The sequence below is a fragment of the Ipomoea triloba genome, chromosome 4 (assembly GCF_003576645.1).
Source record: "Ipomoea triloba cultivar NCNSP0323 chromosome 4, ASM357664v1".
Lineage (NCBI taxonomy): Eukaryota > Viridiplantae > Streptophyta > Magnoliopsida > Solanales > Convolvulaceae > Ipomoea > Ipomoea triloba.
In genome coordinates this window covers 120,561-143,647 of record NC_044919.1, presented here as the reverse complement: position 1 = coordinate 143,647, position 23,087 = coordinate 120,561, and the positions used below count along the sequence as shown (strand labels likewise).

Here is a 23,087-nt window from a genome sequence, read left to right as displayed (position 1 = left end):
ATATATATATATATATATATATATATATATATATATATATATATATATATATATATATATATATATATATATATATATATATATATATATATTTGAAATTTGAATGATATGATAATGATATTGTGGGTGCAGGTAGCTGGAGCCATCTGGTACATCACTGCTATAGAACGTCAAGATAAATGCTGGCGGAAGGCCTGTGAGAGTGAGGAACTACATGGTGGCAGTTGTGACATAGATTTCCTCTACTGCACAAAATTAGGGCGTAGAGGAGGAGACTTTTCGACTTCGTTTCTAAATACTTCTTGCCCTCTGCTTGAACCTGAAAATTTAAAGCCTGATGGCTTTGATTTTGGAATATTTCTTGATGCTCTCAAATCTAATGTGGTGGAGAAGAGATACTTCTGGTCTAAACTTTTCTACTGCTTCTGGTGGGGGCTCAGAAACTTAAGGTAGGTACTTCAATTCTTTAGCACTTTTCTTTTTCCATCTTATATATAATATAATTAATCATATACATACTACTTCAATTCTGATGTGAGATAGATTTTAATTTGGTTGTTTGAATATTGAATTTGGATGTACCAGTTCTCTTGGGCAAAATCTGAAAACCAGCAACTTTGTGGGCGAAATCCTTTTTGCCATTCTTATCTCCATCATTGGATTGATTTTGTTTTCGTTACTTATTGGCAACATGCAGGTACACTATACATACTTTCAAATTAATTAAACTACCATACATTATTTAATTTACACGTACACTGCACTATGTATGCAATGCAGAAATATCTGCAGTCCCTGACGGTGAGAGTAGAAGAGATGAGAGTGAAAAGGATGGATGCAGAGCAGTGGATGTCCCATCGCATGCTTCCCGATCATTTGAGGGACAGAATCAGAAGATATGAACAGTATAGATGGCAAGAAACAAGGGGTGTTGATGAAGAATCTCTTATTTCTAACCTCCCTAAAGACTTGAGGAGAGACATTAATCGCCATCTCTGCTGGTCTTTACTCAAAAGAGTCAGTACTTTTTCTTAATTAATTAACAAATATATTTTTCTTATTCCTGCTGGCCTGCTAGCTGCTAATGCTATATATGATATAATACTGCAGGTTCCTATGTTTGAGACAATGGATGAACAATTACTAGATGCAATGTGTGATCGTCTCAAACCGGTTCTTTACACAGAAAAGAGTTGCATAGTGAGGGAAGGGGATCCAGTGGACGAGATGATCTTTGTGATGAGAGGGAAGCTGTTAACCATGACTACAAATGGTGGAAGAACAGGGTTCTTCAACTCTGATGTTCTCAAGGCTGGTGACTTCTGTGGAGAAGAGCTTCTCACTTGGGCTCTAGACCCCAACTCCTCCTCTAGTCTTCCCATCTCTACTAGAACAGTGCAAGCTTTGACAGATGTTGAAGCCTTCGCTCTCACTGCCGATTTCCTCAAGTTTTTCGCTTCTCAGTATCGACGCCTCCACAGCAAACAGCTTCAACACAAGTTCAGATTCTACTCGCATCAGTGGAAGACATGGGCAGCCTGCTTCATTCAGGCAGCGTGGCGTAGACATTGCAGGAACAAGCTGGAGAAGTCCTTGAGAGAAGAAGAAGATAGGCTGCAAGATGCATTAATATTGAGGAGGAGGGAGGAAGGGGAAAGCACGCCAAGCCTAGGCGCTACTATTTATGCTTCAAGGTTTGCAGCTAACGTGCTAAGAACAGTAAGGCGGAACCATCCACTTAGCGTGGCCAAATTATCTCCTAGACTACCTCCTTTGCTGCTGCAGAAACCAGCCGAGCCTGATTTTAGCGCCCCAGAAAATGCCTCTTAACATTATTTTCTATTTCTTCACTTTATCATCTTATATATATGTTTTGTACGTACATGTGCCCACAGTTAAATTAAGAATGGACTATATATATATGGTGAAGAATATAATGTTTGATCATCTATCTGTGTCCTGGCTTTGTCTCTTGGCACGGTTCAGAAACAAAAGAATAGTTGAGAAAAGGCAGCATCCATCTGATCTGAATAATAATAATAATAATAATAACTACATACATACTCTGTCTGGTATTCAAGATTACAAAACTGAAGTGGAAATATAATATGTGAATTTGGGAAGAAATTAAAATGAGGTAGGAATGGAAGAAAGTGAAATCCTACAAAGTGGGCATGTAGGACTGGTATCCAACCAACTTTGAAGGCAGTGAGCATGGAAAGAGTGTTGACACCCATTCACCAGTCCTAGTCTCTCTTGAGCCACATACTTGTCTCGGCAAATGGCACAACTAATCTCGCCTGGCCTTGGAAGCCTTTCACTATCTTCAAACACCTTAGGTGTGTACAGTAGTGTCTGATGAGTAGTGCTAGTGCTAGTGCTAGTAGGAGCCATGGAATTCCTCAAGCTGCTGCTGCTGCTGCTACTCATTGTGGGCTGTGGTATTGGAGAAGTCCAGCCAGTCTCCATCTCCATCTCTGGGGAGGAATCCCAATAACAAGCTGGACATCTAGAATTCATTAGCCAGCTGTGCCCCTGTACCGTCTGCTGGTAATCTTGTAGGCAAATGGCACAACGATTCCTCCTCGCCCTTGCTTCTGCTGTAAACAATGGTCTTGGCACAGTAGTTGTTGCCATCTCGGACCCTCCTCCTCCTCTACTTCTAGACCTCCTATTCCTATAGTATAGCCTGCGCCAATTTCTGCTTATATAGTCGCCGCTTATCTTCAAACACCACATGCAAGACATGAATGCTACGCCCGGGAGAATTATGCACACTCCAATTATCCACAAAATCCTTGTACCCTTTTTCATGAATGACTTGGTGCCTATATAAATTGGAAGCCCACAATTACTTACTATTCAAAATATGCATATATCTGATTGGATGAATTGAATGAATAATCACTAAATTAAGGGCAGGCAGGCAGGCAGGTAGCTTACCAGATGGAGTAGTAGCGTTGTCGAAACTGCAACCCAGATCTTGGATTGTATAATCTGCAAACGGAGCAAATGCACATACACCACCTTGTGCTTCACACCATCTGCAATCTGGAGCACTCCATCTCAGTCTAAAATCAGAATGAGAGGAAAACCAGTGTTCAGACTGTGAAACCGGAACGCTTAAATTAGCAGCGAATGGTTCACACATATTCATCGCTCTCACTACACTCATAGAAGAAGTTGCCAGTACAGAAACCGTGGAGTTGCTGAGGCAGTCAATCACAGAGGAGGAAGGCTGTTTCACAACGTGTTTTGGGCACCTGAGGAATGTGTAGTTGCTGTAATTCAGAGCCTTAAATGGAGAAAATGAGAGGTCTAATTTCAAGAATCTTTTGGGGAGGCAGTTGGATGGATCATAGAGTTGTATTTCTTGCTTCAGGTAGTTTATCTTACGCACAAAAAAATCGCCCGAGCAAGGGAGATTGAAAACCACAGGCACAGGTGAGCGTTGTTGGCTACTGCTACTAGAATTAGAATTACTAGTGCTGCATTTCAAACTGAACAAAGGATTGTAGGCACAGCTCATGAAAGACTGCTCATTTTCTAAACCGAAAGGGAACCGAACTGATACTCCACCTTCACTGCAACTGGATGATTGACAATCACCTGCCATTGCATGTATTAACAGGGAAGAAATTAGAAAGAGGAGGAGGGCTTGGGCTTGGGCTTGGAGAATGGCCATATGCATGTTAGATACTACAGTTTCAGTAAGAAATTAATAATGTCAGATCAGAGTGAGTGAATGATATGATCTGATGATAAAAAGATCCTAGCATAGTATATGTGTACTAGCCAGCCAGCCAGCTAGGATTTGGATATAATATTAAGGTAAGTTTCTTCCTTTCTAAGTTTAGTTTCTTCTTCCTTAATTTCCTCAGCTCTACACTTTAACTTTATCTATCATCTTTAACCTGGACTGGATGGGCCATTTTTTTTTATCACATCTGAGCTAGCTAGCTAGCTTTTTAAGATGACAAAGAAGCCATTAATTAAAGTGGAGAAAAAAAGGGAGTCATTCTCCTGATTATTTCAGCAAAGAAGAAGTCAGCATGACATGGTTACGCGTAACCAATGCGTGCAGCGACAAGGTATATATGTAGCTGACGTATATGCTTTTTTCGCTGCACAAACAAATAATCTTATATTTTTGGGGGGACAAGCTCAGATAGACTATACTTTGAGGTTCAGTTGATAAAGCCACCAAATAGATAAGACATAGTAAATTCAAATCAGTTGGATCTTCCATTAATTAAATATTTGGTAAAATGCATATATAGATTCTGGTAATTGCTACGAGGATGATGATAATATATATATATATCAATATATGTGCAGAGTAAAATATAATTAAACAGAAAAACCAATTTAAAAAACCAGTAAGAATTATTCGGCAGTGGTTTAGAAGAGAAAATTTGCGAGAGGGAAGGAGAAATTGCGGACAATGGCGAGAGAAGAGGAGAGGAGAAAATCTGAAAATGGCCGTAGGGTCTGCAGCTGAGTAGAAAAGAAGAAGAATACATGTGTTGTGGTTGTTGGGCCCTTGATCAGCCCTATAGATTCCAATCCGAAGAAGAGCCCAAGCCCATACAACTCAAGTCATAGGCTATAGGACACAAATCTAGGCAATTTACATCGTGGACCCTGATCCAATATACTAGTACAAAATTTGACATTATAAAATACAGAATTTATGTTCATAATACACATACACATAAACGCAGTATAATGAACATGAATTAAGCATTTAACATAATACACATAATTCATGCTCATAATGCATAAAATTCATGTTTCTTATATTATGTTTATGTATATGTGTGTGTATTATGAACATGAATTCTATACATTATAAAATCAAATCATGTGATTGGATTAGGGTCCAAAGAACATTTTGGTTCTTGGTTCACGATATAACAATTGCACAAATCTACATATTATAGTCTTCCACTACTACTAATGATTTTTTTTTTCTGGAATGAATGAACGGATTGAAAATGGTGATTTTATCAACAACTTGTATAATATAATGTTGAATTGAGGTTTGCTATATACTAGTAACAAACAAAAATTTGAGAGCATAATATTTATTTTGTTCAGTAGTTAACTACAACATGAACATCAGGCGAAGGAGATGGTGAGTTTCTGCAAACAGGGCAGCTGCCATTGATCCTTAACCATTCATCTATGCATTCGGCATGGAAGCAATGTTCACATTCCGGAATGCACCGAACTGTCTCTTTTGGATGATAATCCGCCAGGCATATTGGGCAAGCCGTGTGGTTTGGCCCCGGAACTCGCCGACTTTCCCCCAACACCACTTTCGTGTACGACTCAATGGTGGAGTCGTCCAGCCCTGCATGAATGGTGGCTGGTTGTGGCGTTACCGCAGCTGTGCCTGTGCCTGTGCCGCCGTTTCGGTGGGCTCTGCCCGCCACCACACTTCTGTTTCGTAGACAGATTATACATGATATACATATCGAACATGTCATCGCGGGTATAACAATGGACAAGGCTATGATTCTGAAAATATGCAGACCACCTGCAGAAAACCCTGAAAATTCATTAACAATACATCAATCATATTTGACTTGAGATTTCATCAAACCGACATTTCAATACAGTCAACTATAATTGATCGACATGATAATCCTAAAAAAAAACCCATGTTTCTTCACAATTCCGTTATCTACAGTTGACTTTTTCACTCCTCCGGAATTATCTGCCAGCTCTGATTAAATTTATCTCAGCTACCCTTCTACCAAACTTGGAATTTTCTGACCAAACCAAAGTCAGAACTGCCTTCTGGCACCAGTGCGTCAGCAAACTCTTGTTTGAATTTCAAAATAATAAGTAAAACATACTGATTGTTCTGAAGATCTTTACCTGTTCCAGGGGCATTAAAGCAAGAAATTTCTTGACTTGTAGCGTTTCTGAATCCACAGATGCCTCCCTTTGCTTCACAATTCTCACAACTCGGAGCACTCCATGCTAGCAGAAGATGGCTGCCAAGGTCTGAGTAAAACCCAAACTCGTTTTGAGATGTCCAAGGCACTGATAACTGCAGAGTGGTGAGAATACTGCATGAATTCATCTCTCCAGCAGGAGTTGGCAAAGAAGTGGCCAAGATGGAGACAGAGGAGTTGCTAAGACAACCAATGGCATTTAACCGAGGCATCATCGAATCGCCAGAACAACTAAGAAACGTGTAGTTCTGGTAATAAGCTGGCTTGAAAGGAGAAGATGAGAGGTTCAAGCTTAGAAGCCGACTTGCAAGACAACCAGATGGATCATAGAGTAAGATTTCTTGGTTGGCGTAATTGATATCGCGTATGATGAAATCATCCATATACGGAAGGCTGAGAACAGCTTTACCTTGATTGCTGCATCTAACATTAAAACCAGGAAAGCCACAATTATCAGGCTGTTGGCCTTGTATTCTGAAAGGGAATCGTATAGGAAAAGGGCTTATCCCACAAAAGGAAGAAGTGCAATCATTTCTGGCAGATATGAGGGAAGAAAGAAAAAAGGGGAGGACAAAGAGGACCTTCAGAATGGCCATAATGTGTTTCCACAACTAGTTCTGGTTTTGAAAGGGAGATATGTCAGAAATAACAAGCGTGGTTTTTGCCGTGATATTATATACATTGTCAAAGTCAAAAGCTCAAGGAAGACAGTGGGCCAAATCACCAACTTGAGAAGATTAAAAATACATGACTAATAATATAGTAATTAATATAAGGGCAAATTCAACTTTTAAAGTAATTGGCCATGAGTTGGTGAACAAGTTTAAAACATCATATTATCACAAAAAGAGAGCAAAAGGCATTCAAAAAAAAATTAAAGAATCCTGCATTCTCTCAGCCAGATGAAATGGTATTGCTACTGTCATTCACCAATTTATACTCAATCAATAGTGTGTGCAAGTATCATAATACTTGCCTATGCTAAGATGAATAGTCTTATTTCTGTTACTCATATGAATTGAAAAGTAAAGTACCTATACCTTGACTAAAATTATGAGTATGCAGTGCAGAGCAACACCAGGACAAGACAATAGTTATTTGTGGAGTTATCATCCAATGTCAGCGCACTATACAGGAAAAATCAAATTTCTGATTCAGCTTTAAGATATCGAGGTTGATTTTTATAATCTTTGGTGTTATTTGTGCAGGACTAGAGTAGTTGCTGAGATATTCTGATTGAAACTATTTCACCATCCTTTCCTGCCCTCATGGCGTGGTATTTCACTTGAAGACCTGGAAGCCAGAATTAAACAAGTCAAACACATGCAGAGCTAGTAATCTTAAACCTCAAAGTATGACTAAATTTTTTTAATTCTCTAATGAGTAATAATACATGGAATTGACTAAAAGAAACTATGGTCTGTCTTCCCTACACAATTTCAGAAAACTATACCGTCATTTGGCTGTAAATTGGTGTTGACTGCGACTGCATGTGGAGCTACAATAGATTTAGGCTGCCAATCATTGTGTCTTCCCTTCCATGAATTCAAATCAAGGATCACTGTGAAGCATTAATGAAATAAGAAAAAGATAATTGTACAGCTTACTCTCACTGTCAAATTAAATGAACTTGTTCTTAGAAATTTTATTCCACATTGTTAAATCTCAATTTTGACTTTTTGAGTTATAAGTGAATGCTTGTGAGAATCAAGATAAAAATGAGGTAGGCCGACTTGTTCATCACTGTAAAAGAAATTCTACGGATGCACATGAACGGGAACTATTGGTAGGATCAGTTAACAGAGTTGGTAAAACTTACTTTTGGTGGCGCAATCTTTCAGATGCTTGATATCAAAAATTGCAGCAGCTGCTCCATCTGCTTCTTTCTTCACCTCATGGGACCCCAGCAACTCATATTCCCAGTTCCCATCCTGGTAACCCTCACTCAGGAACAATTCAATGTGTCTTGCATCTAATGTCTGCATAGTTCCTGGGTACATAAAACAGTATTTTAGTCTTTATAATCCTGCAACTTCACGTAAAAAATAGGGAATGTGATCTTTGACAGTCCTGTGCATAAAGTTCTTAAGCATTAATATAGTTGCTAAGAAGAGTAATGTACTTGCATCAATCATGCCATTTTCATACACTGGTTTTGAACAATGAAGACACATTGAGATGTTAGACTGCCAATTTGAAATACCTTGAAAAGAATAATGTTTATCCTGCTATGCAACTTCATGAAGATAGCACAAGGCATTACTTACCATCACACGTATTGAGATCACAGACTGGGCAACGAACAAGTTGTAGATCTGCAAGAAAAGGATGAAATCCATTGGTGATACATGTATAATGCTCTCTTGGAGTCTCTTTACATATTTTATATGAAACTGAGTTGACATGAACTTACCAGCAAGCCAAATCCCACTTCGGATAGGCTTTGCCACACAGCTACCATTCAACTCCACCATTTTCTCTGTTGTCTCTTCTTTTGGAATCCTTAAAGGGGCAATCAGATTTTCCGTCACAAATGCAGCTTGTGACTCAAAAACAAAAGCTCCAACGCGCATCCAGTCTGCCAAGTTATTGAGAAAAATCAGGGAGATGAAGTACCCTGTAATGAAATGCTTTTGTTGAGAGTAAAGCTGAAGTGAACAAAGAAAATGTAAAGAATCATAGGGCTATTCACCTATGTGCTTATCTCTCTGGCGGAACATGTAAGAGTGACTACCATCTGCCATTAATTGATCAGTTCATCAGATTGAAAAATAGCTCCCATATAGATCAATCTCAAACTTACAGGCACTGCTCATGGTTAATTGTCAGTGCATAAATTACAAAGGATTAACAGTTACCAAAGGCTGTAGCATATAGCTTCATCCATTTGAAACCCACTTTTCCAGGATCAGCAACCTCAAGGTCACGCAGACAAGCATATTTCCATACATTATCCGCCGTGATGATATGATGGAACCACTTACTAGTTGCTGCAAGCATTATCAAAGATTTCCCATCCAAAAACTTAGCAACCTCAGTCCATGTGTCCTCTTCATACCTTGAGCATTAATAGTAGACCAATCACCAATGAGAAACATAATTTCCAGAAAATCTAACTGCATAGCAGATGTAGCTTCTGCAGCTTCATGAAATGTCAGTTTTGGAAGCTCAGTCTCTAGGAAATTGTTAATAACATAAAAATTGCTTTCAAGCTAGTATAATTTCACAAGTAAGTCACCAAAGCATCCTAATAATACAGATATTAGTACAACGGAAATTCATAATGCAGCATGAATGAGTTGAAATAAACTTGCAAATCGAGCAGGAAAGATCAGTGCCATGACATTTCTCACCTCTCATCAGCATTCGATCACATATAAACATAGCAAGTGGAGGAAAAGCTCAAGCTCAGAACAGGCATTCAGAGAACAATGTTTTGGACAATAATCAAATAGAATAAGTTTAGTTTAAGTATTGGCAGAGAAATTTGAGCTAAATTCATATAGCTAGGTACACCACTCAAACTCACGCAACAGAAGGAATCAGTATCATACACACTCACAGTCTTATACGTAAAAAACAATCAAAGTCGTTTTTGCATTGAAATGCAGATACAATACAACAATGTACAGAGAAAGAGAGAGAAACCAGGAGAAGATGCTGTGAGGAGTGAGAAACTTCAATCGAGGAGAGACGCAGCAACGGATCGATCTCATTTTCCGCATCCGTTTCCCCATTGTTTCTTATCTCTGCTCGAGCTGCTTTGTTCAGGTCGTGGAGTTGCAAGTTTGGAAGGGAAGGCTTGGAGGTTAGATTGTTAGAAAGCTAGCTGGATCAAACGTTTTTATACCCGCGCCAGAGCTAAAATTCAAAAATTCCCGCATGCGAAATTGCATGCTTTAAACTTTAAAGTGCAACGGTTTTATACTGTGCTAAACTGCTCATCACCACCATATTTACTAGACTATAGATTCCTGATTGTTAATTGTAATGGGGGCGTAAATTATTCTCTGGACCATTCGGATTTTGAATGTTCACAATTTACATACACACCGGGCGTGAGCTAAAGCCTAATAATTCTATCCGCCGTGTATAATACATTCTGCCAAAATGATCCATATATCATGTGTCATAACAATGTGACTCATTTTCATTTTTGGTCCTACTATTATTGGGGCATTGCCAATTTTAGTCCACTTCATTAATTTTTGTCACATTGCGACCAGTCTTATTTAGTCATTGCCACTTTTAGTCCACCGTTAAAATTTTCGTCAAATAACCATTCAAAACAAGGGTATTTTGATCTTTTCATGCTTTGATCATTTCATTTACCCTTTGTAGTGGTTTTCCTTACACATTTTCATCCAATGAAGAGGTCCGGCGAAAGCCATGACTTTGTAATGTGGCTCACATGGCTTTCGTCGGACCTCTTCAATGGATGAAAATGTATAAGGAAAACCACTACAAAGGGTCAAGGAGATGACCAAAGCATGAAAAGACCAAAAATACCCCTATTTTGGACGGCAATTTGACAAAAATTTTAACGGTGGACTAAAAGTGGCAAGAACTAAATAAGACTGGTCACAATGTGGCAAAAATTAATGAAGTGGACTAAAATTGGCAATGCTCCAATAACAGTAGGACCAAAAATGGAAATGACTCTAACAATGTCTAACATTATAAAATTTATATTCCCTTATTTTTATTTTTTATTTTTAACAAGCAAAGTAACTAAGCTATTACAAACAAAAAAGATCCTAAGTCACTCTTATATTATCAATTAATGAATATTGTCTAAAGGGAATCCATCACATCAATGTCACTCTTCCAAAGGGACTAGGGAGTGTATTCAATCATGACTTTTGTAGATTTTTAAAAACTTTTAAAATGATAGATTTTAATAAATTTTTATTGACTTTCATAGAGTCGTTCTAGACTTTTTAAAACTTTGTAAAACTTTATAAAAGTCTGTATAAAAAACTTCCATAAACTTTTATCAACTTTTTTATTTTAAAAAGTCTACAAAAGGCATTAAAATTCTAAATTGAATACATCCTTACAAACTTTCATAAGCAATTCATAACAATATTAAACACTAAAATTTATAGTTATAGAATTGTTCAAATAAAATATTTAAAAATATAATTACTTTTTCTTGAGAAATTAATATTTAAAAAAAATATAATTACAAGTTGCATAAAATACAAAAAATTAATAATATATATAAAAATTTTATTTGATATACTGCTAGGTATCAAGCAAAGAACTATTATTTGCAATAACAATATGGGACTACTAACAACAACAAGGTGCTTCTCTTTGTAGCTTCAAATTGCTATTGCGAACAATAGTTCACTATTCGTAATAGCATGTTGTTAAAAAGAAAAAAGAAAAAATATATTACGAATAAACATATGAATATTATGAAACATATAGTAAAAGTTGACGGTAATAGATAAAAAAATTTACTCAATTCATGTATTTAGGATAAAATGTTTAGAAGTTAGGGATAAAAAGTTCATAGAAAAAAAAAATCAAAATATACAAGCAACAATGAAATAAAAATAATATTATTTTGAATTTTTAGAGGAAGATTGTAAAGTTTATGAGAGAAAAAAATTGGTAGAGTTTAGGTATGTAGAAAATATAGGATAATGAAGAAAAAATAATTTATTGAATTTAGGTATAAGGTTTATAAAGTTTAAAATTTTAAATAAGGAGAAAACAATAGAGTTTAAATAGAGAGAGAGAGAAAAAAAACCTTCTGAAAGAAAATTTTGAAATCTTGGGGTTGGGGGTTGGATTTCAACTATTTATATTTGAGAAGGAAAAGTATATAAAAGTCTACCGAAGTTCTAAAATTAAAAAGTCCTTACAAATTCATAACTTTTTGAATACCACATGACTTTTAAAGATTCTTTAAAAGTTTTAATTGAATACCACATGACTTTTAAAAACTCTTTAAAAATCTTGATTGAATATCGTATGACTTTTAAATACTCTCTAAAAGTTTGAATTGAATACCTCCAAACTTTTAAAGTTCATAAAAGTCTTTAAAATTCTATGAAAGTCATGATTGAATACACCCCCTAAGTCATTCCAAAATATGTTATTTTTGAAAAAAATAAAAAAATCAAAACAAACCAACAATTATAGGTGTTGTAAAGTGCATCGCCAAAAAATTTCTAATTTTAAATTTTCATTAGTCTTGCATTTTCACAAGATTACTTTATTTCTAATCGAGTAAAACCAACACTTCATTTGGTCCCCTTCTCTTACTAGAGATTTCATATTTGAATTCGCCTCATACATCATACTCATACACATGTTAATAGACTAAATTATACGGAGTAGTTACAATGATGTAAATGGATTGAAATTATAATCTGTATCAGCAGCATTCCCATGATCAATTACAATGATGTAAAGTTTTCACTACATCGCAAGTTGAATTCAATAGACACTATGCACCTATTTGAAAAAGAATGCAAATTCCAGCCAAACAGCAGATGAATTTGTTACCCTGCTCAACTCAACTATGACAATTCCAATCTAGTTGAGATTGGTTACTGCTGTGCTATAATATAGAAAGAAATATAAGATCCGGGTATAGCAAAATTGAATCCACAAAACTGTATGGGGAAGAATTCAACAGCTTTGTATCCTCAAAAGAATCTGTACATTTGTTGACCTAGTTCATAAACTTCCGGCAGTTAGGAGCACCACATAGGCAGGGGACTTTTCGCTCATCGGGATCAAACAAGTAATTGTACCTGTCACACAAAGAATTAGGCATATTCTTGTATGAAGAGATAATTCAAAAACCAGGTTATTAGACCAAAGTTGGCATTGACCCTAAATCTGCACACGCGCGCACACACACATATACACATAAACAGAGACAGAGAGCTGTCATACGTTAACTCATCACCGGCTGAAACATTAGTCTTAGCTATAAGAACTATTCGGCTCTCCTCTTCACCCAGACTAATTATCCTTGCATAGCAATTGGGCATGCACTGCATTAAAGATCAAGATTTTTTATCAGATAAATGAATACAATGCCACACATCAAACAAACACCACCTTCTAAATACACTCTGATGCATGCATTATTCAGTCACTTCAGTTGACATACAGCATTTACATATTTATATTTATATACAAACATAAAATAAATAAATCACTATCAAGACAGACAAATTTCAAAACTTAAATATTCTCTAGCCTTCTTTTGACAACAATAAGAGAGCTTACTGAATGATTGATTAGGCGTGCAATGTTTCCTTTATTGGTGGCATCAATGACAACTTCATCACTAATTTTAAATAGCTGCATTAGACAAATCAAAGTATTTGAGTGAGAAACTAAAGCAAATGAACTCCTTGCAAAAAGTAAACACCAAATATGGAAATGATAGTTTTGACATAAATCCAAGGCAGCAAACTCATTTCAGATAGTGGCCAAGTTTCAGATTTAGAATTTGTTTAGCTTCTTCATTTGACAGCTAAACTGGACAGGCTGGTGTCAGACAAATCCCCAGCTTAAGAGTACAACATATATCTAAAATTCATTTTGCATGTGCAGTCATAACCATATGGATAGAGAAATACATGAAAATTTAACTCACATAACAATCTTTGCCTTCAAGTTGGTACCTCGCCTCCCTCAGATCAGCAACCTTGCCCCTCACCTTCTCTCCACGATATTCAAAGACCTAAGACCACAACTCAAAAAATTAGTTCATGGGAGGGGGGAATCAAAAGTGGAAGGATAATCCAATCAAAAAGGAATAGTAAAGTTTAATTGCATAAGAATTACAATTCAAAATATATAAACATACATACCATTTCTCCTTCTTGAATGTTTCTCCGTGCAAAAACACCCCATCCATGTATTCCAGATTTACCAAAACATACCCGAAGGTTTTCAGACTTCTGCATTACATAATTAAGTGACAAATAGTTTAATAATAACCAATAAATTATGAAGTTATTTTTGCCTGCAACAGAAGTAATAATGACTAATAAAGAGAAGTATTTGCCTGTAGATGGCTAAGGCGCTCTTTGAATGTTGAAAAACTCTTCACATCTGCTACTTCCTCCTAAAAGATAGATAGTGATGTTAGTTCGATTCCCTTACTCCCTTGGATAGGTTAACAGGAATAGAAAAACAAATGGCAGAAAAAATTTCTATTACACTGTGTGAACTTAAATTTTCTATCCGATCCAATGAATGATGCCTTGGCCCCATAAGTCGATGAAATACTGCCTCTTGTCCATCTCTCTAGCAAAAATAAAACTATGGAGATAAGGAAAAAAAACAAAAAAAAAAAAAAAAAAAAAAAAAAAAAAAAAAAAAAAAAAAAAAAAAAAAAAAAANTATAGCAAAATTGAATCCACAAAACTGTATGGGGAAGAATTCAACAGCTTTGTATCCTCAAAAGAATCTGTACATTTGTTGACCTAGTTCATAAACTTCCGGCAGTTAGGAGCACCACATAGGCAGGGGACTTTTCGCTCATCGGGATCAAACAAGTAATTGTACCTGTCACACAAAGAATTAGGCATATTCTTGTATGAAGAGATAATTCAAAAACCAGGTTATTAGACCAAAGTTGGCATTGACCCTAAATCTGCACACGCGCGCACACACACATATACACATAAACAGAGACAGAGAGCTGTCATACGTTAACTCATCACCGGCTGAAACATTAGTCTTAGCTATAAGAACTATTCGGCTCTCCTCTTCACCCAGACTAATTATCCTTGCATAGCAATTGGGCATGCACTGCATTAAAGATCAAGATTTTTTATCAGATAAATGAATACAATGCCACACATCAAACAAACACCACCTTCTAAATACACTCTGATGCATGCATTATTCAGTCACTTCAGTTGACATACAGCATTTACATATTTATATTTATATACAAACATAAAATAAATAAATCACTATCAAGACAGACAAATTTCAAAACTTAAATATTCTCTAGCCTTCTTTTGACAACAATAAGAGAGCTTACTGAATGATTGATTAGGCGTGCAATGTTTCCTTTATTGGTGGCATCAATGACAACTTCATCACTAATTTTAAATAGCTGCATTAGACAAATCAAAGTATTTGAGTGAGAAACTAAAGCAAATGAACTCCTTGCAAAAAGTAAACACCAAATATGGAAATGATAGTTTTGACATAAATCCAAGGCAGCAAACTCATTTCAGATAGTGGCCAAGTTTCAGATTTAGAATTTGTTTAGCTTCTTCATTTGACAGCTAAACTGGACAGGCTGGTGTCAGACAAATCCCCAGCTTAAGAGTACAACATATATCTAAAATTCATTTTGCATGTGCAGTCATAACCATATGGATAGAGAAATACATGAAAATTTAACTCACATAACAATCTTTGCCTTCAAGTTGGTACCTCGCCTCCCTCAGATCAGCAACCTTGCCCCTCACCTTCTCTCCACGATATTCAAAGACCTAAGACCACAACTCAAAAAATTAGTTCATGGGAGGGGGGAATCAAAAGTGGAAGGATAATCCAATCAAAAAGGAATAGTAAAGTTTAATTGCATAAGAATTACAATTCAAAATATATAAACATACATACCATTTCTCCTTCTTGAATGTTTCTCCGTGCAAAAACACCCCATCCATGTATTCCAGATTTACCAAAACATACCCGAAGGTTTTCAGACTTCTGCATTACATAATTAAGTGACAAATAGTTTAATAATAACCAATAAATTATGAAGTTATTTTTGCCTGCAACAGAAGTAATAATGACTAATAAAGAGAAGTATTTGCCTGTAGATGGCTAAGGCGCTCTTTGAATGTTGAAAAACTCTTCACATCTGCTACTTCCTCCTAAAAGATAGATAGTGATGTTAGTTCGATTCCCTTACTCCCTTGGATAGGTTAACAGGAATAGAAAAACAAATGGCAGAAAAAATTTCTATTACACTGTGTGAACTTAAATTTTCTATCCGATCCAATGAATGATGCCTTGGCCCCATAAGTCGATGAAATACTGCCTCTTGTCCATCTCTCTAGCAAAAATAAAACTATGGAGATAAGGAAAAAAAACAAAAAAAAAAAAAAAAAAAAAAAAAAAAAAAAAAAAAAAAAAAAAAAAAAAAAAAGAAGTAAAAAAGAACAGACAAAAAAAAAAAAAAAAAAGGGGGTCTGGGGGCAGGATTGCAGGAAGAAGTAAAATGGCAAAAGAATCCCCCAAAAGGCACATAAAATCCTGGCATGGGAATTACAAACGAAGAAGCAAATCAAGAGTGCAATACCTTCTTCATGGACCTCTTGAAGATACGACATCTTGCAGCAGAAAAAGGATCAAATTCAGTGATCCCATTATCTGATGTATCTGGGAGTTCAAGACACTTAGACGAAATGAGCCTTGAACCACTTGGGCAATGTTCTTTACTCTGTTTCTGCAGCAAGTTTCCATTAGAGAATACCCCAAAGGGGGTCCGCATTACCACAACATTGTCTGCATTTGGGGTCCTGTCATATAACAATATGCCATAAGAATTAATATTAGATCAGGATGAGTTCAGAGTTCAGATTTTTTACCTTTTTAGTATACGTATTTTACACAGTAGTAAAATTCATCTCCTAGGCATGTAAATGTTTGGTATCATCAATGGAAACAAAATGAAAACTAATGCAATTTAAATTTTGTGACACTAATGAAAATTCCCTTTCTTGAAAGAAAAATAAAATAAAGTACTTCTAAATGCTAACTGAAAAAAACGAAATCCTAATGGAGTAAGAAGGAAATATAGGATGAAAGAGGTGATGAGGCATAATGCAGACCTATGCAAGGCACAATATGATACCCATTTGCTTAACTGCACTCCATTCCCTTCAGAGCACTTCAACTGAGATTCAGAATTGGGTCAATTTAAGTAATCATTCCTCAAAAAAAGGAAAGCAAAGTAATTCCCACAGAACTTTAATATAGGGTAAAGAAAAAAAATATCCAGCTTACTTCCACATGGTATCCAGCTCTTAGAGCACACATTGCATGAAAAGAAGTAGCACACTTGCAGCATTGTGTACAGGAACCATGAACTTGTTCACAAATTGTGCATGCCTGCAAATTTGTACATAGAAGAGCATGTCGAGGTCAAAATTGAGCACTTCAACTAGCAGTTAATAATTTTAGTTACATTTGCAGACAAAGAAACTTAGAAACCACTGAGGAACTAAGTCACACAGTCAACCTCAATACCATACTTGATACACCAATCCACTACCTCAAAAGAAAGGACAATTCTAATCTCTCACAACACTGGGCTTCTTAAGTCTTAAGGTGGTTCTCATGGAAACACAATATGACAACTTAAGAGATTGCAACACCATATTAATATAATAATATTTGCAAAAAGCAAGGATAAATAAAAATAAGAAAAGATCTACCTTAACAAAGGAATCTGGAGGAATCCTAAGAATGCCAGTGGCAGGCTCCATTTTATTAACATCTAAGAAAGCAACCTCAGGCCGAAACCAAGCACATGTAACATGAACCCACAAGGTGTCAATATCAGTTGGCTTCAGTGCACCCCCTACAAAGACAACGTTCAGTAAACACTACATTTGAAAACCAAGATTTGATCAACAAACTGTTGAAAACATAAAGTACTAACCTTTTATAGGGCAAAGGCAACATTCCCTTTCAATTTCAGGGGTTTCACATGCTCGGCAAACCCATGAAGCAAAATCTTGAATGTCAGTTGCACCATAGCATTCTTGATGAACAGCTATTTGACACCTGAAGGAGGGGAAAAAACAAAAAAAAAGGTGATACCATAACTGAACAGAGAAATCTACCTCTACTCTAACTCCAGATTATTAATAAGATAGATATTTGGATACCTGTTGCAAATAATTATCTTGTTGTAATCCCAATCTTCAACCCATCTACAAATAGCACAACGCTCTGAAGTCCATTTTGCATTAACAGGTTTATACTTCTCTGTCATAGAGAAAAGGCAAGAATCTTAGTATTTTATAAAGTCATAGAGGAGAAGATTAGGAAACCCAATGTAGTTGCGTCAGAGAAACACTACTACCTTGCAGAAAAGCAAACAACTGCTGAAGATCTAACTTCAGAGCAGCAACACTATGATCCATAATCTGCAATATCAGGAGTAACAGACTGCAAAATAAGTGTTGAGTCCATTTTATTTATGCTAACAAAAAATGAGCCTGAAGCCACAAGTCATTTCAAAGACTATCATCATTGAGAGAATATAATGAGATAGTGGTTCCAAGAAAGCATAAGAAAAGCAGGGAAGGCAATGGTTTAAAACTTCAAAATCTGGCACACACCCATTTTTCAAGAGTTATCATTGAACCCTTCACTTTGACACTAAGCTTCCATTTCTTTGCCCTGGATCCTGTATGTCGTTCCCATTCATTAAGTGTTTGTTTCCTTGTCCCGCAAGAAGCACACTTGCACTGAACTCTGATATAATAAGGAATAAAAACAATTTAGTATTCCTCTTAATCAGAATTCAAAGTGCTACTTAGCACACCTCAACCAGAGGATAATTGAAACCAAAAAAAAAAACTCAGGCATTACTTTAGAACACCATAAGACAAGATAAACAACAGTCAATTTCATTCAAGATCACAATCAGTAACCTTTATAGACTAAGAAATTTATAGGAAGTTTTCTTTTTTCCTTGATTCAATTTAAGAACTTACAAATGAAGATTTGGGTAATAAATTCCTTCAACACCCATGCAGACAACTTCAACCTTTTCAGGCATTGCAGTTTGTTTATTATTTTCCATAGCCCTGCTTGAAAGGCTGCCAGAAAATTTCAGTGAGGAAGTTACAAGTCAAAAAGTAAACTAATGTTGAGGCCAAATGAAAGTGCAGTAGCATATGCCATGTAAATCAAGGTACCTGGCTTTTTGTTCCCTTAGTTGTAAATCCACAGAAATATGACTAGATTTTACTTTGCACTCAGGGCAGAAATACTCGGTGCTTGACAGATCCTATAAAAAGGCAAAATAACTTCACTAAGTCTACCATTTCATGCACTTGCATACAAGTATGAACAAAAGAGGAAATAACACTTCAAAGAATACATATGAAAATGTACAGACCTCAAAACCATTGCCGGAAAAACCAGTGCACTCAGCATGCATCCAAATATTACAACCATCACAACAGACCTAATAGACCATATTGCCAAACAGAAATATAAGGATGGCAGATTAAAAATAATACGGAGCAACAACAACATTAATAATAATATGAAGACATCTCACCCAGTCCCCACCATCAGAGTGATGCCACACTTTCTTGCAGATTCCACAGTATTGCTTTGATCTCCTCAACTGACATAAGAAAAATAAAGATAGATGTCACAACCAAAAAAGTTTAAGGTAATAAGATATTTGGTGGTAAAATTTACCTTAATACAGTGTGCACAAAGAAATTGGGTTTGAGCATTTTTCCCTTTCACTTTCTTAATTGACCGGCATGGAATGATTAAACCACAACTGTCACAAGATCGAGTTTCTTTTTTCTTATAGTATGCATCCTGCAGATAAAAGGTTGCACGTGAAGCTTTGCATTTGGAACATTTTAAGAAATTACCAATAATTTTGCAAAAAAAGATAGTGTACTAGAGAGTAGGCTCATGCTTTCAAGATGTTTAGCATTCTTACAACTCATAGTTCAACATTTTTACATAGATTACACCACTTCTCCAAATCCATTATAATACTAACTACATAAGATAAATTCCAAATCTTGCCTGGTCAGATAAACAACATTCAAGCTCCAGATTCGATCCTGTGTCCTCTGCAGTTTCTGCTTGGTTTACAAATGAAGGTGTCTCTTGCCAGTTTTCAGAATCCTTATTTAGGTAACCCTGGTCAGCTAAAACTGCTTCTTCTATTGCTTCCCGAAAATCAGCTGGCCTGCTGCCAAACAACTTTGTCTGTCCCTGAAATCTGTGGAAAGAAAGCATTGATTATCAAATTAACAAGACTTAACAAAAATCAGTAGATAGGCAATGTTAAAACTTATACAGTTATACTCACCTCTCCATGTACTCTTGAAAAGGAAAGATCATTCCAGCTTTGATCCATCCATAATCCTACATAAAACAACAGCCTTAAATTATATTACCTTACTCAAGCACATTGTTTATAAATGTAGACAATTTAACACAACATGAGTGCAATTAAGGAGGTATAGAAGCATTGGAAAAGTAACTATTCAAATTATTTTTTTTTTTTAAATAAAACACACACACACACACACATTACCCTTTGTCGATTTCTGGAGTACCCATAGAACATCACACAAATTGCATCAGCAACAAAAGCTCTAAGAACAGATTCAGGTGCTTGCCATCGTGGATCAATAACAATGGCAGGCCAAGCAGGGTACTTCTTTCCACATTTTGCCCAGACTATATCACCCATAACAAAGTTGCCCGGCTCATAGTAATCCTTCTTCTCAGCCTTCCCTTTTGTGTATTTCTCAGACCTCACAAAACCACTCTTCACTTTTGGTTGAGATTCAATAAATGATGAAACACCACCTCCACTAATAGATGTCAAAGAACTTTTTGAACTTGAATACAATATACTATCACAATCCACTTGACCTGTATAACCAAACTCTGCTTCCTCGGGTTTCGCAAGATTATCAATAGACTTTGTGCTATGCAAGTTGTCAAAGCTAATCCGACTATCTAAACTTTGCTTCTTATACAATTGCAAGTCAGAACATGACACTTTACGTTCTGATGTCTTCTTGTTACATGCAGAATCGCCATTGCTAAAACAAAGCTCGGATTCATCAGTGCCAGTTCGCTCTTTCTTCCATGAATGAAGAACAGAGTCATTGAATTTAGAAGGAAGCACCTGAAGACGACCTCGTGAAGACTTGAGCAGCGGAGCATTATGCACCTGCAAACCTTTCTTCACGCCTCTTAACGGTTGAATTGGATCAGGAATCCCCATATTTGATTCTGCTTCACCATCATTGCTCGAAACCCCTCTGCACCCAGAATCTGCTAAACAGGTGCTGCAATCCTCGAATTCATTGATTGGAACGGCGCTAAGCTCATCGGTTCTCAATCTCTTGGGCGAAAACTTCTCATCATTTTCCGCCACAATGCACCGTTTCAGCTTCGGCATTTCGAATTTCGTAATCCGTTTCACAACCATATCTTTCTACTATGAAAATAAGGCCACATATTTGTATATGCACGGAGTAAATCTCATAAATTCTCAACTATTGTTCATAAACCGAAACCAAAACCCTAACTTTCAACCAAAACGAAAAATCAAACACGAGGATTTCTCCCGTTGAGCCCCGAAAATCCCGGATAGCTAATCAAACAACCAAATTCACCCCAATTCTGCTCCAAAACCCTAACATCAGAATTTCGAGGCAGCGATGCACCAAGAATCAGTAAAAACAGACAATTAAAAAATAAAAATCTGATTAATCGTCGAATTTCAGATACAGAGTTAACAAACACTCAAAACAATATTCTGAATCTTCGACGAAAATTGACGAAAACCGATACTTCTCCGGGAGAAGACGATAAAGCCAAGAAAGCGAAAATATTGAAAGCTGCGATCGGAGTTTGTTGAAACGACGAAGAGGACAGATCGATGATATGCACTATGGCTTCCGGGTTTGGATACAATTTTCTGTATGTAAACGAGCGTGTAAAGGATACTTCAATTTTATATATTTATATTTTGTGTTTTTTTTTTAGAATTTAAAAACTATATAAAATATTTGCGTACTAAAAATTGGAAGTGAACTGGGGAGGTTTGGCTCCAAGATTGCTGCGAAATTCGAAATGAAATTGAAAATTGAGAGGGGACTCGCGGGAGGCGAGAAAAAAAAAAATTGTTGGAGGCTTGGTGGGAAACATAGGTAGTATGGACCAGACTGTGATACGCTGGGTAACGATTGGATGAGACTTGTGTCAACCTCAAGTTGTGCATTGTAGGTGAAGTTTTCGTGGCTGTTCGTGAGTTACAGCTTACGAGGACTAGATTTGGTCCGAGATGGGTAAGGTTAGATAACTTTAATTTAAAATTTATTATATCGACTCTGACTTCCTATTCTTAGCTTTTATTTTTTCTCACAAATTTTTAATATAAACATTTTTTTTAAGACTCACATGATGAAAATATTATATTCTCATTTAATTTATAGAGTAAAAGTTTATATATATATATATATATATATATATATATAAAAGAGCCCACCAACCCGCGTAGGGTGAGCTCAATCATTATTGCATGAACCATGGTCCACACAGCTGTGTGGACCATGGTCCATACAATAATTTGCCGGGTGAGCTAGGGTTGAATCCTAGCACGCATACGGGTCGGTCCACAAAAAGCCGCTATAAATTACATTCGCAGTTAAACGAATTGGTCCGCTTTGATAGTAATGGACCTCACGCCATGCATTTGAAGGGTATAATATAAATAGGCCTAGACAGCGTGGCCCAATTAAATTTATTGAGACCATGATGAATGACTCACAATTCTACCGTAACAGCGTGGCCCAGTTGAATTTATTGGACTACTACTACATCAAAATTACCCAAAAAATGAAAAATGGGCTAACAACAGATTGACCTTGGATTGGGTGGTGCGATGATGCAGTGGGGGCCTTTTTAAAAGTAAGGGTTAAAGGGTGATGAAGGCTTAGGTGGATCACTACAAGCGACCAGTTTCTTCCACCCAAAGCCCATAACTCAGTCCCCTTTCGGCTGCAATATAAATCACGTATAGAGTGAGATAGAATATGATTGGTGTCAAATTGTCAATTGGAGTTGATACAATTAAAAAAATCCCCACTCCCATAACATTGCTGCTCCCATTGTTCAAATCTTCAACTTGGATTGGCCAAACTGTCAATTAACTTTTTTTCTGTTTCCCACCATAAAGGCACTAAACAAAACCAACAAAACAGGCATGGATGTACTACATATCTAATTAGTTTTGGACTTAATTGGTTGTGTTGGACAAGCACATTGTTTCATACAACCAATCACATAATTTCTTACTATTATATTCCTAAGTCAAATATACGG

General features: G+C 36.4%; 6 protein-coding genes across 8 annotated transcripts in view; 1 reads left to right on the top strand and 5 right to left on the bottom strand.

Moving 5' to 3' along the window:
* LOC116016849 (cyclic nucleotide-gated ion channel 1-like) overlaps nt 1-1,947 on the top strand; it is a 5,510-nt gene extending 3,563 nt beyond the window's left edge. The window contains exons 3-6 of the mRNA XM_031257283.1: nt 133-449; nt 586-697; nt 781-1,017; nt 1,111-1,947. Coding sequence (XP_031113143.1) covers nt 133-449; nt 586-697; nt 781-1,017; nt 1,111-1,830 — 1,386 coding nt within the window. The 3' untranslated portion in view covers nt 1,831-1,947. The remainder of the gene's footprint in view (nt 1-132; nt 450-585; nt 698-780; nt 1,018-1,110) is intronic.
* Nucleotides 1,948-2,025: 78 nt separating this feature from the next.
* Nucleotides 2,026-3,859, bottom strand: LOC116016850 (putative RING-H2 finger protein ATL21A). The gene is made up of 2 exons (XM_031257285.1): nt 2,944-3,859; nt 2,026-2,828 (listed from the first exon to the last, which is right to left on the bottom strand). Exons 1-2 carry the CDS (start codon nt 3,689-3,691, stop codon nt 2,128-2,130), a joined length of 1,449 nt encoding a protein of 482 aa, XP_031113145.1. The 5' UTR covers nt 3,692-3,859; the 3' UTR covers nt 2,026-2,127.
* Nucleotides 3,860-4,983: 1,124 nt separating this feature from the next.
* Nucleotides 4,984-6,567, bottom strand: LOC116017665 (putative RING-H2 finger protein ATL21A). Of its 2 annotated transcripts, none has more exons than XM_031258291.1 (2): nt 5,887-6,567; nt 4,984-5,554 (listed from the first exon to the last, which is right to left on the bottom strand). In XM_031258291.1, exons 1-2 carry the CDS (start codon nt 6,560-6,562, stop codon nt 5,097-5,099), a joined length of 1,134 nt encoding a protein of 377 aa, XP_031114151.1. In that variant the 5' UTR covers nt 6,563-6,567; the 3' UTR covers nt 4,984-5,096. The 2 variants fall into 2 exon arrangements, with proteins under 2 accessions (XP_031114151.1, XP_031114152.1); XM_031258292.1 differs by having other exon boundaries at nt 4,984-5,542.
* Nucleotides 6,568-6,970: 403 nt separating this feature from the next.
* On the bottom strand, nt 6,971-9,703 carry LOC116016293 (probable F-box protein At3g61730). Its single transcript, XM_031256484.1, has 8 exons — nt 9,615-9,703; nt 8,825-9,024; nt 8,659-8,703; nt 8,380-8,544; nt 8,234-8,281; nt 7,786-7,956; nt 7,420-7,527; nt 6,971-7,259 (listed from the first exon to the last, which is right to left on the bottom strand). Exons 1-8 carry the CDS (start codon nt 9,701-9,703, stop codon nt 7,177-7,179), a joined length of 909 nt encoding a protein of 302 aa, XP_031112344.1. The 3' UTR covers nt 6,971-7,176.
* A 2,607-nt stretch (nt 9,704-12,310) lies between these two features.
* LOC116016292 (histone-lysine N-methyltransferase ATX3-like) lies at nt 12,311-21,865 on the bottom strand. Of its 2 annotated transcripts, XM_031256482.1 has the most exons (24): nt 20,281-21,863; nt 20,053-20,108; nt 19,764-19,962; nt 19,419-19,547; nt 19,273-19,341; nt 19,108-19,176; nt 18,905-18,996; nt 18,701-18,805; nt 18,323-18,458; nt 18,064-18,127; nt 17,867-17,966; nt 17,638-17,762; nt 17,411-17,556; nt 16,980-17,084; nt 16,805-16,869; nt 16,273-16,492; nt 15,940-16,026; nt 15,785-15,844; nt 15,588-15,677; nt 15,371-15,457; nt 14,998-15,072; nt 14,659-14,759; nt 14,358-14,513; nt 12,311-12,583 (listed from the first exon to the last, which is right to left on the bottom strand). In XM_031256482.1, exons 1-23 carry the CDS (start codon nt 21,187-21,189, stop codon nt 14,432-14,434), a joined length of 3,171 nt encoding a protein of 1,056 aa, XP_031112342.1. In that variant the 5' UTR covers nt 21,190-21,863; the 3' UTR covers nt 12,311-12,583; nt 14,358-14,431. The 2 variants fall into 2 exon arrangements, with proteins under 2 accessions (XP_031112342.1, XP_031112343.1); XM_031256483.1 differs by lacking the exons at nt 12,311-12,583; nt 14,358-14,513; nt 14,659-14,759; nt 14,998-15,072; nt 15,371-15,457 and having other exon boundaries at nt 15,600-15,677; nt 15,942-16,026; nt 20,281-21,865.
* On the bottom strand, nt 12,327-14,248 carry LOC116016294 (histone-lysine N-methyltransferase ATX4-like). Its single transcript, XM_031256486.1, has 7 exons — nt 14,166-14,248; nt 14,011-14,070; nt 13,814-13,903; nt 13,597-13,683; nt 13,224-13,298; nt 12,885-12,985; nt 12,327-12,739 (listed from the first exon to the last, which is right to left on the bottom strand). The coding sequence occupies exons 1-7, from the start codon at nt 14,217-14,219 to the stop codon at nt 12,658-12,660; spliced, it is 549 nt and encodes a 182-aa protein (XP_031112346.1). The 5' UTR covers nt 14,220-14,248; the 3' UTR covers nt 12,327-12,657.
* Nucleotides 21,866-23,087: the final 1,222 nt, after the last annotated feature.

Excerpts from the sequence above, each read along its gene's own strand:
- LOC116017665 (XM_031258291.1), bottom strand. The coding sequence starts at position 6,562 with ATGGCCATTCTGAAGGTCCTCTTTGTCCTCCCCTTTTTTCTTTCTTCC. Across the intron at positions 5,555-5,886 it reads CTTTAATGCCCCTGGAACAG|GGTTTTCTGCAGGTGGTCTG; the intron begins GTAAAGATCTTC and ends ATGAATTTTCAG.
- LOC116016292 (XM_031256482.1), bottom strand. The coding sequence starts at position 21,189 with ATGGTTGTGAAACGGATTACGAAATTCGAAATGCCGAAGCTGAAACGG. Across the intron at positions 18,459-18,700 it reads TATTACCCAAATCTTCATTT|AGTTCAGTGCAAGTGTGCTT; the intron begins GTAAGTTCTTAA and ends TTATTATATCAG. Across the intron at positions 17,557-17,637 it reads TTGCCTTTGCCCTATAAAAG|GGGGTGCACTGAAGCCAACT; the intron begins GTTAGTACTTTA and ends TTGTCTTTGTAG.
- LOC116016294 (XM_031256486.1), bottom strand. The coding sequence starts at position 14,219 with ATGGGGCCAAGGCATCATTCATTGGATCGGATAGAAAATTTAAGTTCA. Across the intron at positions 13,904-14,010 it reads AGCGCCTTAGCCATCTACAG|AAGTCTGAAAACCTTCGGGT; the intron begins GCAAATACTTCT and ends TATGTAATGCAG. Across the intron at positions 12,986-13,223 it reads CACGCCTAATCAATCATTCA|TGCATGCCCAATTGCTATGC; the intron begins GTAAGCTCTCTT and ends TCTTTAATGCAG.
- LOC116016293 (XM_031256484.1), bottom strand. The coding sequence starts at position 9,703 with ATGGGGAAACGGATGCGGAAAATGAGATCGATCCGTTGCTGCGTCTCT. Across the intron at positions 9,025-9,614 it reads CCTCACAGCATCTTCTCCTG|GTATGAAGAGGACACATGGA; the intron begins GTTTCTCTCTCT and ends TTAATGCTCAAG. Across the intron at positions 7,957-8,233 it reads TGATCTCAATACGTGTGATG|GAACTATGCAGACATTAGAT; the intron begins GTAAGTAATGCC and ends TTATGTACCCAG.
- LOC116016850 (XM_031257285.1), bottom strand. The coding sequence starts at position 3,691 with ATGCATATGGCCATTCTCCAAGCCCAAGCCCAAGCCCTCCTCCTCTTT. Across the intron at positions 2,829-2,943 it reads CAACGCTACTACTCCATCTG|GCACCAAGTCATTCATGAAA; the intron begins GTAAGCTACCTG and ends CAATTTATATAG.